At 43.9% G+C, this 14,413-nt stretch overlaps 1 protein-coding gene across 1 annotated transcript; it reads right to left on the bottom strand.

The window, feature by feature from the left end:
• Positions 1-11,142: 11,142 nt before the first annotated feature.
• On the bottom strand, positions 11,143-13,623 carry LOC124777465 (cuticle protein 21-like). The gene is made up of 2 exons (XM_047252889.1): positions 13,590-13,623; positions 11,143-11,818 (listed from the first exon to the last, which is right to left on the bottom strand). The coding sequence occupies exons 1-2, from the start codon at positions 13,599-13,601 to the stop codon at positions 11,198-11,200; spliced, it is 633 nt and encodes a 210-aa protein (XP_047108845.1). The 5' UTR covers positions 13,602-13,623; the 3' UTR covers positions 11,143-11,197.
• Between the last annotated feature and the right edge of the window lie 790 nt (positions 13,624-14,413).

Here is a 14,413-nt window from a genome sequence, read left to right as displayed (position 1 = left end):
ATGAAAGATTTAGATAGGGAACAAACAATGTATTTACCTGAATAATGTTGAAAAGCCATCGTATATATATATATATATATATCAATTAATGATAGCCATCTCCACAAACTTCCTTTATCTGGCGGACACCTCTCAAAACTCTGGCATCTCTCTCCCCACATCCACCACTGCTGGCGGCTCATCTACAACAGCCCAACGCTACGCGCCGTTCACGTCCAACTGCCCAACACTAGACAAGCGAATATTCCAACAATGGGTCCAACCAGCCACAGACTGCACACAGCACAGTCAGTGATTTTCATACACACCGCTACGTGGCTTTACCGACATAAAAACCTTAACAGCCTACTTACACATTTTCTCTTGAATGAGATTTTCACTCTGCAGCGGAGTGTGCGCTGATATGAAACTTCCTGGCAGATTAAAACTGTGTGCCCGACCGAGACTCGAACTCGGGACCTTTGCCTTCGCGAGCAAGTGCTCTACCAACTGAGCTAGCGAAGCACGACTCACGGCCGCTACTCACAGCTTTACTTCTGCCAGTACCTCGTCTCCTACCTTCCAAACTTTACAGAAGCTCTCCTGCGAACCTTGCAGAACTAGCACTCCTGAAAGAAAGGATATTGCGGAGACATGGCTTAGCCACAGCCTGGGGGATGTTTCCGGAATGAGATTTTCACTCTGCAGCGGAGTGTGCGCTGATATGAAACTTCCTGGCAGATTAAAACTGTGTGCCCGACCGAGACTCGAACTCGGGACCTTTGCCTGCAAGGTTCGCAGGAGAGCTTCTGTAAAGTTTGGAAGGTAGGAGACGAGGTACTGGCGGAAATAAAGCTGTGAGTACCCGGCGTGAGTCGTGCTTCGGTAGCTCAGTTGGTAGAGCACTTGCCCGCGAAAGGCGAAGATCCCGAGTTCGAGTCTCGGTCGGGCACACAGTTTTAATCTGCCGGGAAGTTTCACATTTTCTCTTTTTTTTGTATAAGGAACCTGTTCCTAAATTTTTAAAACGTCATTTTGAAACACCTTGTAATTGTATCTGGGTGACTGGTAGCAGCACCATAACAGAAGTGTCTGCAGTGAACAAGAAGCCGACACCTGTCCCTGCTGACACTGTGACTGCGTGCAGAAAACAGTTGAGAATTTCTGGACAGACAGTAACGCGGCTGAGGAGGAGAGACCACGGCCTGCGATCCACCGATTTCGAGGCTTTCCAGCGTACTAGTGGCGAGCACTGCAAGCTAATTAGGACGAAAATTTCTTATTCGAAAAAATGTGAACAGAAAGCATGAGGCAGGGTCCGTTGGGACTAAGGTGAAAATGTTAGCATGATCTATAACACAGAAATTTTAGTTGCACTTATCATGCCCAGGACATAATAGTTTCTGAGTATTACTGATTTCACGTCATTTTGGATATACACTGCTGCTATTAAAAATGACACACAATGAGGGGAAAAAAGTAAATTTTACTAGTTGTGTATATACAGGGTGTTTCAAAACGACGCTTTAAAAATTTGGGGATAGGTTAATTACGCAAAAACAAGAAAAAAATATTCAGTAAACATGGGCTCCAAGGTGCATAAATGCGGAACTTAAAAACTATTGTCACTTGTTAGTCCTCTATATTGTGAAGCACATTTCTTCCACTCCAAGCTCTTTGCTTTCCGTATTTTGGTAGGAGGTAGTTGGACCAAAAAAACAAAAAAGTCCAGCAAAACATGGGCTCTAAACAGCGTACCTTAAGAGCTATGAGCACTCCTTCGGTAGAAATGTGTTTCACTCTAGCGAAGATGAACAAGTGCTCAGAGCTCTTAAGGTATGCACTAAGAGTCCAGAGTGGCAGGTCATTTCTTTCTTGTTTTGGTGTAGGAAACTTGTCTACCAACTTTTAAAATGTCGTTCCAAAACTCCCTGTAAAGCTATGGTAGCCAACCTCTTCTACCTACTGCCCACTTTTGTATCTCTGTTATTGGTAAAATTTTCTAACAGCCTACCGTTTTTAGAGTAATGGTGATTTGTAGAGTTGAGATAGAATATAACTTTGTTTATAAAGCAGAGATACAGCAAGTTACAGCATTTAATAATAGTTTCTTACCGAGCACTTTAAGTCAAAATTTCATGAAAATCTAATGAAGATTTTTTTAAAAATCCCTACCGCCTGCAGACAACAACGAAACCTGGAACGCGCACTGGTGAACTTTAGGGACCACGTTGGCTACCACTGCTTAGACTACAGTAAGGACAACACACAACTTAATTTATAGGTCAGCCGCGGGGTATAAGTTGCAGGGTGCGAAATGTAACACACTGGGCTGCCACCTATAGCAGCAACAATGTCTCCCTCTCGCATGGCCATCGATTCTAACTGATGACAGATACGGGTACGTCATTCAGTGCTGTTTCAACCCTATTCCAGGCATAATCGATCTTTACTGGTTGACGGATGGTGGAGTAGTAGTCTTCCAGTAATTCAAGAACTGATGTTTCCAGTAGGTGAGAGGGTTGAAGGACGTAGATGGTCATGGAGACGCACGACACCTTTTTTACGAAGGCAACTAAGGACAACACGGATAACAGGCGATTTTGCGTTACCTTGTTGGAAGTCATCGTCACGAAGCCCCCAAACATATGGCACAGTTACTGGCCTTAAGGGGAGGCGGAAGGCAAGAGGGCTTCAAACATTCGATTTTTAGATTTTAGCATATTTGAAATTCCTGGTCTTTCCTGCGTGAAACAGTTTTTGTTTTATATAAATACGACAATTTTTTCTTGAGTTATGATGGTTTTCCTGACGCTCTGTGCAATCTGGCATTTAAATGCCATGCGCTCCTTTTTGCGCCATGCACAGCATTTAATTAAATGAAATGAAATTAAACCCATATGTAGAGACCTTTGTAAAGATACCTTTTTGAACAAATGTCTTCATGGGAAACCCAAAATTTAAACGAATGTGTGAATTCTGTCATTTGGAACCGGTACCGAAAACTGTATTTGTTCAGCTTACAACCCTCAAATTTGGTATTTATTTTATGCTTCAGTGATGGTGTAATTAGAAAACTGAATGTTTTGGAATTATTGGGCATAAAATCTAGTGGAAATAAAGCAAAATCCTTGGTGCAAATAGATAAAGAGACAACCGGAAAGCAGAGGTTGCTAATTTAAAATGCACAAAAGAAGCTAGACAGAAAAGAAGAGGGACCAAGAAAAGAAAAGAAGATCAGTATGATTCAGATGATGCTGAGTATGGTGCAGGAAAATATTAGTGGTAAGTAATTCTCATCAATAACTATATTAGAATTGCAATATTAAACTTTAAATGGATTTTTCTCAAAACTACATTTTTTTACTTCCAGTTACCATTATTTGATAAACTAATGGGTTTAGAAATTTGATCAATTTGTATTGCAGATGGTAATAAGTTATAACAAGTAAATTGAGAACCACCAAACAATCAGAAATTGTTTTATAATAATTAATGGACAAAAAGTTAAATTTTACTAGTGAAAGAATAATTTTTTTTCTTCAAAACCATAAGAGGTATTATGTTCATTTTACTTGTAAATTGAGGCGTATATGTTACATAGATGTAGCAAAAATTTCATTGTTTTATCACTTATAGTTCTTATATTCAAAGTGTAAAATAACAATGGCAGAATAGGGATAAAAATTGCCTTCCGACTCCCCTTAAGAGGTCATAAATGAAACAGCTGATATCCAGATTACATGTGCGAACTAGAGGCGATTGTGTTGTGTACTCAGAGGTACCCCATACCATCACCCCACGTGTTATTCCTGTATGGCGACGACGAATGATGGAGTCTGGCAACGTTCGTTCTCCTCGCAGCGGCCAAACACAGATATGTCTATCGTAATGCTGTACAGAGAATAAGATATCGTCTGTGTCGAGTACTGTTGCTGGGCAACACAGATGCCGCTTCGAGGAAAGTCGCAACAGCGGTCGTCGAGCTGTTGGTCTGTGGTGCTCCACACGTCGTCGCACTGTTCTTGTAGTTTCCTGTCTTGCTGCAGATAAGCCCACTTCACTGACTCAAAGTGCGTAACGTGGTTGTACGAACCGACACGACCGAGCTACTATATCTACCCTCTCGCGCTCTACACGCCTAAACCAGTTGAGATCTTGCGTGGCGGTGAGTATGATCCTTCTGACCCATTCAACCCGTTTTCACATAACAATCGTGGGATTCCGAGCAACGCTAACAGCAATATCGCGGATCCATTAAGAGCATTCTCGATAGATCACGAACCCGGCGCTGCTGAATTTCGACTCGTTCTGACACACGTTTCTCCTCCTTACACGAGGCACAACACGATCTTCTCACAATTATTTGTGACATCTGAATGAGAAACTGACTGGGTTATCTTTCGTTATATGAAAATTGTAGATGGTGTTACTCCGGCCATCCTTGTGCAGTTGCTCTGAAATGTTAATCATTTGAAGAACCAAGGATGTAGCACACTTTATATCAGTTTGTTGTTTCTTGTACGTCGTCTTCACGGCGTTAGAACTGCAATGGCCAGCATTGTGCATGATGAATAAAGCCTTGCTAAGTGGTGCGGTAGCTGATTGGAAGAAGGTCTGCCTTTACATCAACATCAGTTTTAATTCGTTCTATAGAAAAGGTAGATAACCAGTGATGTGAAATATTGTGATTTCTAATTTTAGCAAAACATCACAAACAAGTAATAATTCTGTGCAGTGTAAACCAATCAACGCGTTGTTACCAACAAGCGCAATGCTGTACACCACAGTTCTAACACCATGAAGACGACGTGCAACAAACGTCAGACTGATATAATGTGTGCTTCATCTTTGGATACTGAAACAGTGTTGCATAAGAGTTCCACATTTAAGCCAGCAGTGCTGTAATCTGCTTATGTCAGAAGCACGTAAAAGGCAAAAACGTGTTTGAGAATAGGATGATAGTTGGACCATGACAGAAAAAAATGTCTATTACGGTACTCAAATCCGTTTAATAGCGTCGAGGCAACGTTAAAAGACGGACTGCATTGGTATATAATATGCTGGTAAGATGATGAAGTCTCGTTCTTCTGTTGTCCATAGCTTGTGACAATGCCTGCAGCCCGAACCGAAAATGAAGGCTGTGCAAGAGCTGTGAGGCGACTAGGTGTTTAATACTCGTTGCTGTGCAGTCGAAGAAACAATGGAGGGCGACGCACCCAAACTAGGGTGTACCACTCCTGTAGCCACTGGAAATTTGATATCATGGAGTATTGTGCGCAGGAACCATCATGCAGATCGTGTGTATATGAGGCATCGAGCTACTTTCGCGTCGAATATCGCTTGTCACGGGAGGGAGTCACAAGCTGCGACATCATCGCGAATTGAACAGTGATCCGAGTATAGTATAAATTCTCTTTACTTCACCTCTATGGTCACAAATTTTTTTCATCAGACTACCGGTTTCGGCCTATAATGACCATCTTCAGATCTGTTTTGTAAAAACTTGTCCTAATCTGAAGATGGTCATTATTGACCGAAACCGTTAGTCTGTTGACAAATAATTTGAGACAATAGACGTGAAGTACAGGAAATTTACAGAAGAGAGTGTTAGCAGTTAGCTCACTCACACATACAGAATGCTGTAGATCATGGGTCATAGTTCTCGTCGGGTCTGAGTCACAATTTAGACAGCAAAGAAACTGCGGAGGCTTTCCGCGCTGGTGAAGAACAGGAACACGTTATTACCGACCAAAAATCTGTGAATTGATTGCCATTAGATGTGGCGGTGACTCGGGACAAGGTGCAGACTGTTACAAAACGGCAATTTTGTTTTGATGGACATTTTGAACGCTGGTGTGGGTCTCGATCCAGGGTATCTGCCACTGTAACTTGTTACAAACGTTCACGACAGACTACATCCTGCTGAAGACTAAAAATGTATCTCTGTAACACCTCTGAGGCTGTGGTTAAATCGAACTCTTTGCTGGATCCTTTCTCTGAAGAAGTGTATTCGATGGTACCGTAGGAGATTCTGTTTGGAGTTTGGAGGATTTGGAGCAGAACTGGTACCCAGCTGATGCTTTGAGTTTGTCCTTACTGCTTGTTTGGATAGCAAAATGGGAGGTCCAACAGCCAGGAGGGATGGTATTGGGTTCCGATTCCCAATTCGCATACTGTGCTGTAGGGTAAAACTATTTCATTTTAGACCTTGCGAGATTCCAGTTCATCCCTCGTCACGACGCTACTAGTCGGTTGGGTGGCCGACTCGCCAGTTTTTCCCTCTCAGCGAGGATAGACATTAAATTGCACATTATGGAACATACTTTTTAATTACCACAAAACTTGTAAAGACACTTTATAGTGCAATAAAATCAATTTTCTTTGTGAACCATGAAAATGATACTAACACTTTTCTTGGCAATCAACCTGCGCCCCTTACGGTACAGTAGCTCGAATAATCATACACCGTATACGAAACTGAGATAAGAAATGATGTTAAGAAACAGGCTTCATTGCATGGTGCTACATTTAAGAAGTATTAAGGCATCCCACACGTCGCACATCCTATTTAGCAGTTACTATAACTGGCATATACACACACACTCACTGGTCATCCCGGACTCGAGAGTCCATTACCGCAGCAACGTATTTTCGCCATCTGTCCCTGTCTTGGGCTATTTCCTTCCTTTCACCTTCAGTACCTAGGTTCCTCAAATCAGCCTTCACATTGTCCTCCCATCTACGCCTCGGTCTCCCCACAGGAGGTTTTCCCTCTAAGTGCCCTACCAGTACTCTGCGCGCTGCCCTGCCCTCATCCATTCGAGCTACGTGGCCCGCCCATCGCAGCCTACGTGATTTAATAATACTGATTATGTCAGGACTTGAATGTAGTTCGTGAATGCATATGGAAATCAATACCTCGTCAGTCAGTCTTTCCAACAAAAGTGGTCTCTAACTTGTCCACGTCTTATACTGTATGATTTTTGGTTAGCTGGGACAGGTGTAATTGGTCTGCACAGTGTAAGCACTGAACAACTAAAGCACTGGCGGGTATAACAATCTTAATCTCTAATGCTTCGCAGAGCAATATGCATCCAACCATGGCCCGTCTCATCTCATTTTGCCGTCACAGTTTACACACGAAACTGCAGCTCTGTTGTTAGCTGCACTCTGCCACTATAAAAACTGCAGTGGTGCTTGTTTAGTAAGCAATGTCAGTAATCTGATAATGAATTATTTCATAACTGAAAAAGAGAAGACTTTAATGCCCATCTCCGTATTTGTGTAAATAACCCAAATTGTTATTGGCAACATATTTTTCGAATTAAAGATTTGTCAATGTTTCCTTTAATTTTGGATAACCCTTTACTTCTGCGGAAATGACACAGTTTGTGGTTTCCTGTATAACAGCATAAGTACAAAAGAAGTATACTATTATTTTGAGAATGCTGTTCAGTATTTAACAATTCTGTCAATTTTTGAACAACAAAAAGTTACTAGTTTTCTGTGTAGGTTGCCTGTCTAAAGTGAATTATAACCCTTCGTTTCTTGTAGCTTTACCTTCTTACCAAACTAGATGATGTATTTTACACCTTCTTTCAGCTGAAAGACTTGTATTTAAGGTAATTCCATTTTTTATCCTGATATGTATCTGTAACAACCATTATAGCCTGTCTTTAACTTTCGTGAATCGTGTAGCACAAGATTCCTGTGACTTTCTAAGCGTTCACCTTTCCGGGTTCCTGATCTTTTTAATACCAACATTATGCTTTTAATTATTTTTGATGTTGGCTTCTTTATGGATACCTTTGTAAACACTTAAATCTTTGTATCAGTCGCGTATTTTATCCATTTAGCTTTTTTCTTATTTTTCTCTAAAATTAATATCTACGAAAAACTGAATAAAGAACTCTGAGAAGAAAATGGCTACATTGAGCTTAAACAAATCGCTTGATCACAGGACACTGAATTTATGTTTGAGAGAAGCGAGGCTCAACCTCCGGCCGGGGAAATTGCTTCAGGTTTTTCTAGGTTTACATGTATCTCAAGAAAGTGAACGCAAAATTGTTCCCTTCGAAAAATGTCGTGGCCAAATCCTTCACAATGTTGCGTGTTTAGCCAACTTTGTTAAAATTCTTTTTTTAGTTATACAGGGTGTCTAAAATATTTTGGGTAAAACTGAAGCAGGTGATAGTGCGTCCTCAATCGATTACACTGAGATAGAGAACCAATGGTCAAAAATGCATATTTATTAAGTTATGGACATATACAGAGTATACCGCATAACAACGACGCATCTTGTGCATGCATTTCTGCCGCATTCTCTCAAAGATTAAAAAAAAATGTTCAAATGTGTATGAATTCCTGAGACCAAACAGCTGAGGTCATCGGTCCCTAGACTTACACACTATTTAAGCTTAAACTAACTTATGCTAAGAACAACACACACACCCATGACCGAGGGAGGATTCGAACCTACGACGGGAGGGCCCGCGCAATCAGTGACATGGCGCCCTAAACCGCGCGGCCACTCCTCGCGCCGGCAGAGGTGGCCGAGCGGTTCTAGGCGCCACAGTCTGGAACCGCGCGACCTCTACGGTCGCAGGTTCGAATCCTGCCTCGGGCATGGGTGTGTGTGATGTCCTTAGGTTAGTTAGGTTTAAGTAGTTCTAAGTTCTAGGGGACTGATGACCTCAGATGTTAAGTCCCATAGTGCTCAGAGCCATTTGAACCATTTTAGCCACTCCTCGTGGTGCAAAGATTCCAATTAACTGTTGTACACTGGAACAGACGCCGGAAAGATGTAGATGTGCGTTATTTCCGTGCGCTATACCCGACTGGAATAATAGAGAATTGAGAAGGTGGTTCGATGAACCCTCTGCAAGGCACTTAAATGTGGTTTGCGGAGTATCCATGCAGATGTAGATGTCGATAAACAGCGTACACCCCTGACCACCAAACAGACATACTATACACAACTTAGCTCATAGATTGTGTGTCATGTGACAATCGCATGCATCGCATCAGCGCATTAATCTGTGTCACACGCACACCATTATGCCTTGAGTCAGTTGTCCATTCCATTAGACAACTTGTGATATGTCCATGGTGAGGTGACTTACTGCGTACACTGCATGACGTGTGGTCAAAGATGGAACGTTACTCGTCACAAGAGCTCGCAGACGTGCAGCAGGAGGCAATGCTGTAAACACCACATAAGTACAGAGAACCCTTTCCCAACAGGCATCATCCTAATTGGAGAAGAAGTTTACCTCCGTGGATACCAACTTACGAGAGACGGAGTCGTTCACGGATATAGAGCCACCCAAGGTTACCACCAAAGACACGCCCGAACACCAGATTTTCAGGAGATGGTGTTGGCTGGTGTAGCCGATCACCCAGCTATACAACTTGCCCGAGAAACACACACTCCGAAGGATACATTGGGGAGAATACTAGTGGAACAGGTATTACACCCTATCACAAAGAACGTATGCAAGCACTGTGACCAACGTATTTTGAGCCCCGCATTCACGTCTCTCAAAAGATTATCTACTGCAGTGCTGTAGCACCGAACTTCGTACAGTTTTTATTGTTCGCAGATGGGACCTCATTCACTTGTGATGGTGTTTTCAACAGCTGAAACAGACATGTTTGGAGTGAGGATAACCCCCACACCATACACATCGGTGGCCAGCAGCAACGATATTCTGTAAACATATGGGGGGGCATTGGCTGCCTCCCCGACTGACTGGTCCGCGTTTATCTGGTGTTCCTGCCAGACACGTCGCCACAGTTCGTGGAAGCTGTATCCGTTGTCGCCCGTGCACCAGCCTACTTCGATGCTAAGGTCCGCCAGCACTTCAACAACGTGTACCCTTCTAGACGGATTGGAGGGAGAGGTGCTTTCCCATGACCAGCAAGATTGCCGGATCTCACATCTCTGCTATTTATCCTCTATGTAAAGACGTTGGTGTATGAAATCCCCACTGCCTTTCTCCTGGTACAACCGACACCAGCGATGATAGTGAGAGTGCGGCCGTTGCCATGCATGCATTGAGGCTGGCGGTTGTCACATTGAACAATTACTATTAGCTACGTTGTTGTTATGCGGTGTGCGCTTTGTATGCCCACAACACAATAAATGCGCACTTTCGACGATTGATTCCTTATCTCAGTATAATTGGTTGGGCGCCAATTATTACCTCAATTTGACCCAAACAGTTTCATGTACTCTCTATTTCTGCACAATATCTGGAGGTTCTGAAGGGATTTATCTTTTCTTCTTATTTAGAGGTAACGAAAACAGTTAGTCATAGTGTTAACTGCGTGGCATTTGCATATTCAAATATGAGTTCTTTACTGTGACAGAGGTAGATGGATATCAGAGATGTTGAGTGAAGTGGGGCATAATTATCTAAGCGTCACATGAAGACTGCTCGGAGTGGCTCTCATTAGATCGTCCCCAGAATTATTAAACCGAGCAGGTTGACGGTTTAATGTCTTTGAGATGAACCAAGGCTCGTTGTGATCAGGAAGCACAGTAATGAAGTACTGCTGAGCGATTATGTTTCTTTGCGTCTCAGTTTTGTTATCAGCACTGTCTATCCAAGTCACCCTTCCTGTACTCCGCTCGTTCATCGGCACGGATCGTGGCCATGCAGAGGGCAGCATAGATCCTATAGATCTTGCCTAATGCATTACCATTCATACTGATTGGGAAGTCTTTGCGAATGATGGGACATAACAATATGGAATGTATGTAGAGGATTAACTTAATATAAGCAAATTCCACTTTCCTGACGTGGGAACAATCGTGACAAACAGATAATAGTACAAGCAAAATGCTGATGTACTCGGGACGAGAAGGTTATAAAAAAGAAAAAAAGGGAGATTTGGTACAAGCGAGGATAGAGAGAATAAAACAGTGAAATATAGTTCGTGGTATTGCAGTAATCAGTGGAATCAAGCCTTCGACATTGTACGCAACAGCTGTGAGCCTTGCTTCATGGATGGTGAAAGCAACTAACCTCTTCCATGCAGATATTTCCAGCAGCAAGAAACAGTGCTCTTAAAGTGCATGGTGAAATGCCTCCAACGACTCCGTAGGATAATAATTGACATGACCCAGGATTTTTTAGATACCGACGTTTAATTATGAATATATAAATTTGTACATGATGGTTATGAGCGTAAAAGATGACCCATTGGGAATCTAGCCGTGGTAAGCCTTGCCATACGCTAGCGCGGGGGCAGCGTAAGCAGCCCTAGCGATGGGGGCGGCGGCGATGGCGGGGGCGGCGGCGACGACCGGTGCGGGGTGGGCACCGCTCTCCCTGTGCACGACGGCGTTGAAGCCGTTGACGGGGTCAGCTGTGTACTCGACGGTGCGGATGGAACCGTCTGGTTCGGCCAGGCTGTAGCTGCCCTGGACGACGTCACCGCTGCGCGTCTCGTGCTGGTTCTTGGAGTCGCCGGTGAGCGCGTCCTGCACGCTGTAGCCGTAGCTGTACTGCGGGTTGGGGTCGAACTCGGCGGCGACAGCGGCAGGGGCGGCAACGGCCACAGGGGCGGCTCTGACGGCGGGGGCAGCGGCGTACCTAGCGATGGGGGCGGCGGCGTATCTGGCGATGGGGGCGGCGGCGATGGCAGGGGCGTACGCCCTGGCTATGGGGGCGGCAGCAATTGCTGGGGCGTAGGCTCTGGCAATGGGAGTGGCGGCGATGGCGGGGGCGGCATAGGCGCGGGCGGCCAGGGGAGCTCCAGGTGCGTAGACGGCGGGTGCGCCCAGGTAGCCGGCTCTGGCGACTGCCACCAGGGCGGCCAACACTACAAGCTGAAAGGAAATGCGTTATCGGTTTGCTGCCTTTTATACATTACCATCCATCCAGTGACAAACGTCTTATTTCACAATATTAATTACTGTTGTATTTAAATGGAGCTGTTTTCCTCTCTTACTTTTCCAGCGGAGCAATTATTTAACGCAGGTAAAATCAATGTAATGTGACATTTACTTGTTTCTGTTGATTTTAGTACAAAAATGGTTCAAATGGCTCTGAGCACTATGCGACTTAACTTCTGAGGTCATCAGTCGCCTAGAACTTAGAACTAATTAAACCTAACTAACCTAAGGACATCACACACATCCATGTCCGAGGCAGGATTCGAACCTCCGACCGTAGCGGTCGCTCGGTTCCAGACTGTAGCGCCTAGAACCGCACGGCCACTCCGGCCGGCGACTTTAGTATAAGCAATGCTTTTGTGGTGGTGGCAAGTTCCTATGAGACCAAACTGTTGACGTTATCGGTTCCTAGGCTTACACACTACTTACTACTTACTAATTTACGCTAAGGACAACACACACCGGAGGGAGGACTCGAACCTCCAACAAGGGAAGCCGCGCGGCCAATGGCAAGGTGCCTCAGATCGCGGGGCTACCATACACGACTGCCCACTTTGCTGGCACGAGAATGGTAGAGGAAAATTACAGACGTGGACTTGACGAGCTGATTAGAAAATAAAAAACTGCACCTTGGTCAAGCAAGATATTTAATAGTTAATTACGACCTCGAGTGCTACAAACTGATCTATACCATCCTACACCCAAAAGTTTCCAAAGGCACTGACAGCTTCTGTAACACCACTGTCTAGGCTCTTTTATCTGCCACTTAAATTTGCATTAGAGTCAGATTATGAACCAAAGCGTATCTGATACAAGACACGAGTTTGTATGAGATTACCATAGTTAAAAATCTGTTGGAAACGTGGTAGCATACGAAAGCTACGGTGTAGTACTTCACAGATAAGTTAATAGAGGCTTCGTAAGATAAGCTGGAATGAAGTCACGACTTGTTACAATGTACTGCAAGATTTGGAAGAGCTGTGTGTGATAGGAGATGCAAAGGTACGTAACACTTTCAAACGCGATAATGTAGTGTTGAAAAGTATGAAAGTGTACCTTTCTAATTGACGCGCAGTGAAGTTATGAAATTATGCATCTTTGTATGAGTGGATTACTTGTAAAACGGTCTACCTCGGAAATATCGTCAGATGATCGAATAAGGCACCATACTGTTGTGTGGCGCCGGCCGGTGTGGCCGAGCGGTTCTAGGCGCTTCAGTCTGGAACCGCGCGACCGCTACGGTCGCAGGTTCGAATCCTGCCTCGGGCATGCATGTATGTGATGTCCTTAGGTTAGTTGGGTTTAAGTAGTTCTAAGTTCTAGGGGACTGATGACCTCAGATGTTAAGTCCCATAGTGCTCAGAGCCATTTTTTTTTTTGTTGTGTGGCAAAACATTTGTTTATTACGTGGACCAGTTGCATGTGTTCGCAGGAAGCACTCATCATATGACAGTTTCTACAAATATCGCAGAATTTATTTAATACGATCTCCCTGTACACTACAGAGTGCTACACATTCGACGAATATTACGGTCGTTCGATGCATTTCGTTACGAATATGTACTGAGGTAAGAAAGCCAGCCAACGTTTACCACCTACGGAAATTTCAAATATGTAACAAACACATGTGTCCATGACATGGAGCTACTATAGCTGATCTGTGTTTGTGTGTGTGTGTGTGTATGTGAGAGAGAGGTTGTCTCACCTTGCAAGCCATGCTGGTGTACTTGTGGCAGACGGGGAGCTGCGCTTTGTGGCCAGACGACTGCTGGTGGTCGCTTATATAGCGCAGCGCCACCCTGCGGCGACCAGCCAGTCCTGCCGGCTCCAGCCCGGTCTGTCTCACTTTTCCTGCTATCGACGCAAAACCCGACCCTGCCCTGCTGCTGCTAGTTAACTCCTACGGTCTCACAAGTGACAACACAAAATTTTGCGAACAGCGGTTCCTCACCTCTATTAACTGACATAGCTTTTCTATAGATCCACGTCTTCCGCTAGCATTTTAGCACTGGTGTAATCCATGTCTGTACATGAACAAATCTACTACAATCTGGTCGCCTGTAATTCCAAACAATGCCTATAAACGTCATGTGTAATTCCAAACAATGCCTATAAACGTCATGATGGAACTGAAGCAATGAACTGACTTTTCTTTTGGTTGTTATATGGATGTTTAATAAATAATGCACTTCTACAATTCCATCTTTGTTTTTACGAAATTACTCAAATGCAGAAGACAAGCACGAAAAAGACAACGGATGAAGTTACATCCGCACTAGAAGTCTTTTATTCGGTTCATACTGAATCATACTGTATATTATACAAAGCTGGTACCTGTAGAAGGCAGTTTGTTTCGAGTGAAATATCATACTTATTGTTTCATGTCATCGAAGCAAGAAGCAGCAATCAACGTGCAGTTTTAACACTTTGCCGTCCGCACGTCTCGTACAAATTTACTCGCTTGGCGCTGGCAGCGCTAATTCGGATTACTTCACTTGTCGCCGGTCGCTTGTCACCTTTCCGTTGATG

Source organism: Schistocerca piceifrons, chromosome 2 (genome assembly GCF_021461385.2).
Source record: "Schistocerca piceifrons isolate TAMUIC-IGC-003096 chromosome 2, iqSchPice1.1, whole genome shotgun sequence".
Taxonomy (NCBI): Eukaryota; Metazoa; Arthropoda; class Insecta; order Orthoptera; family Acrididae; genus Schistocerca; species Schistocerca piceifrons.
Note: the sequence above shows the minus strand (reverse complement) of the source record. Positions and strands in the feature narration are given on the sequence as shown.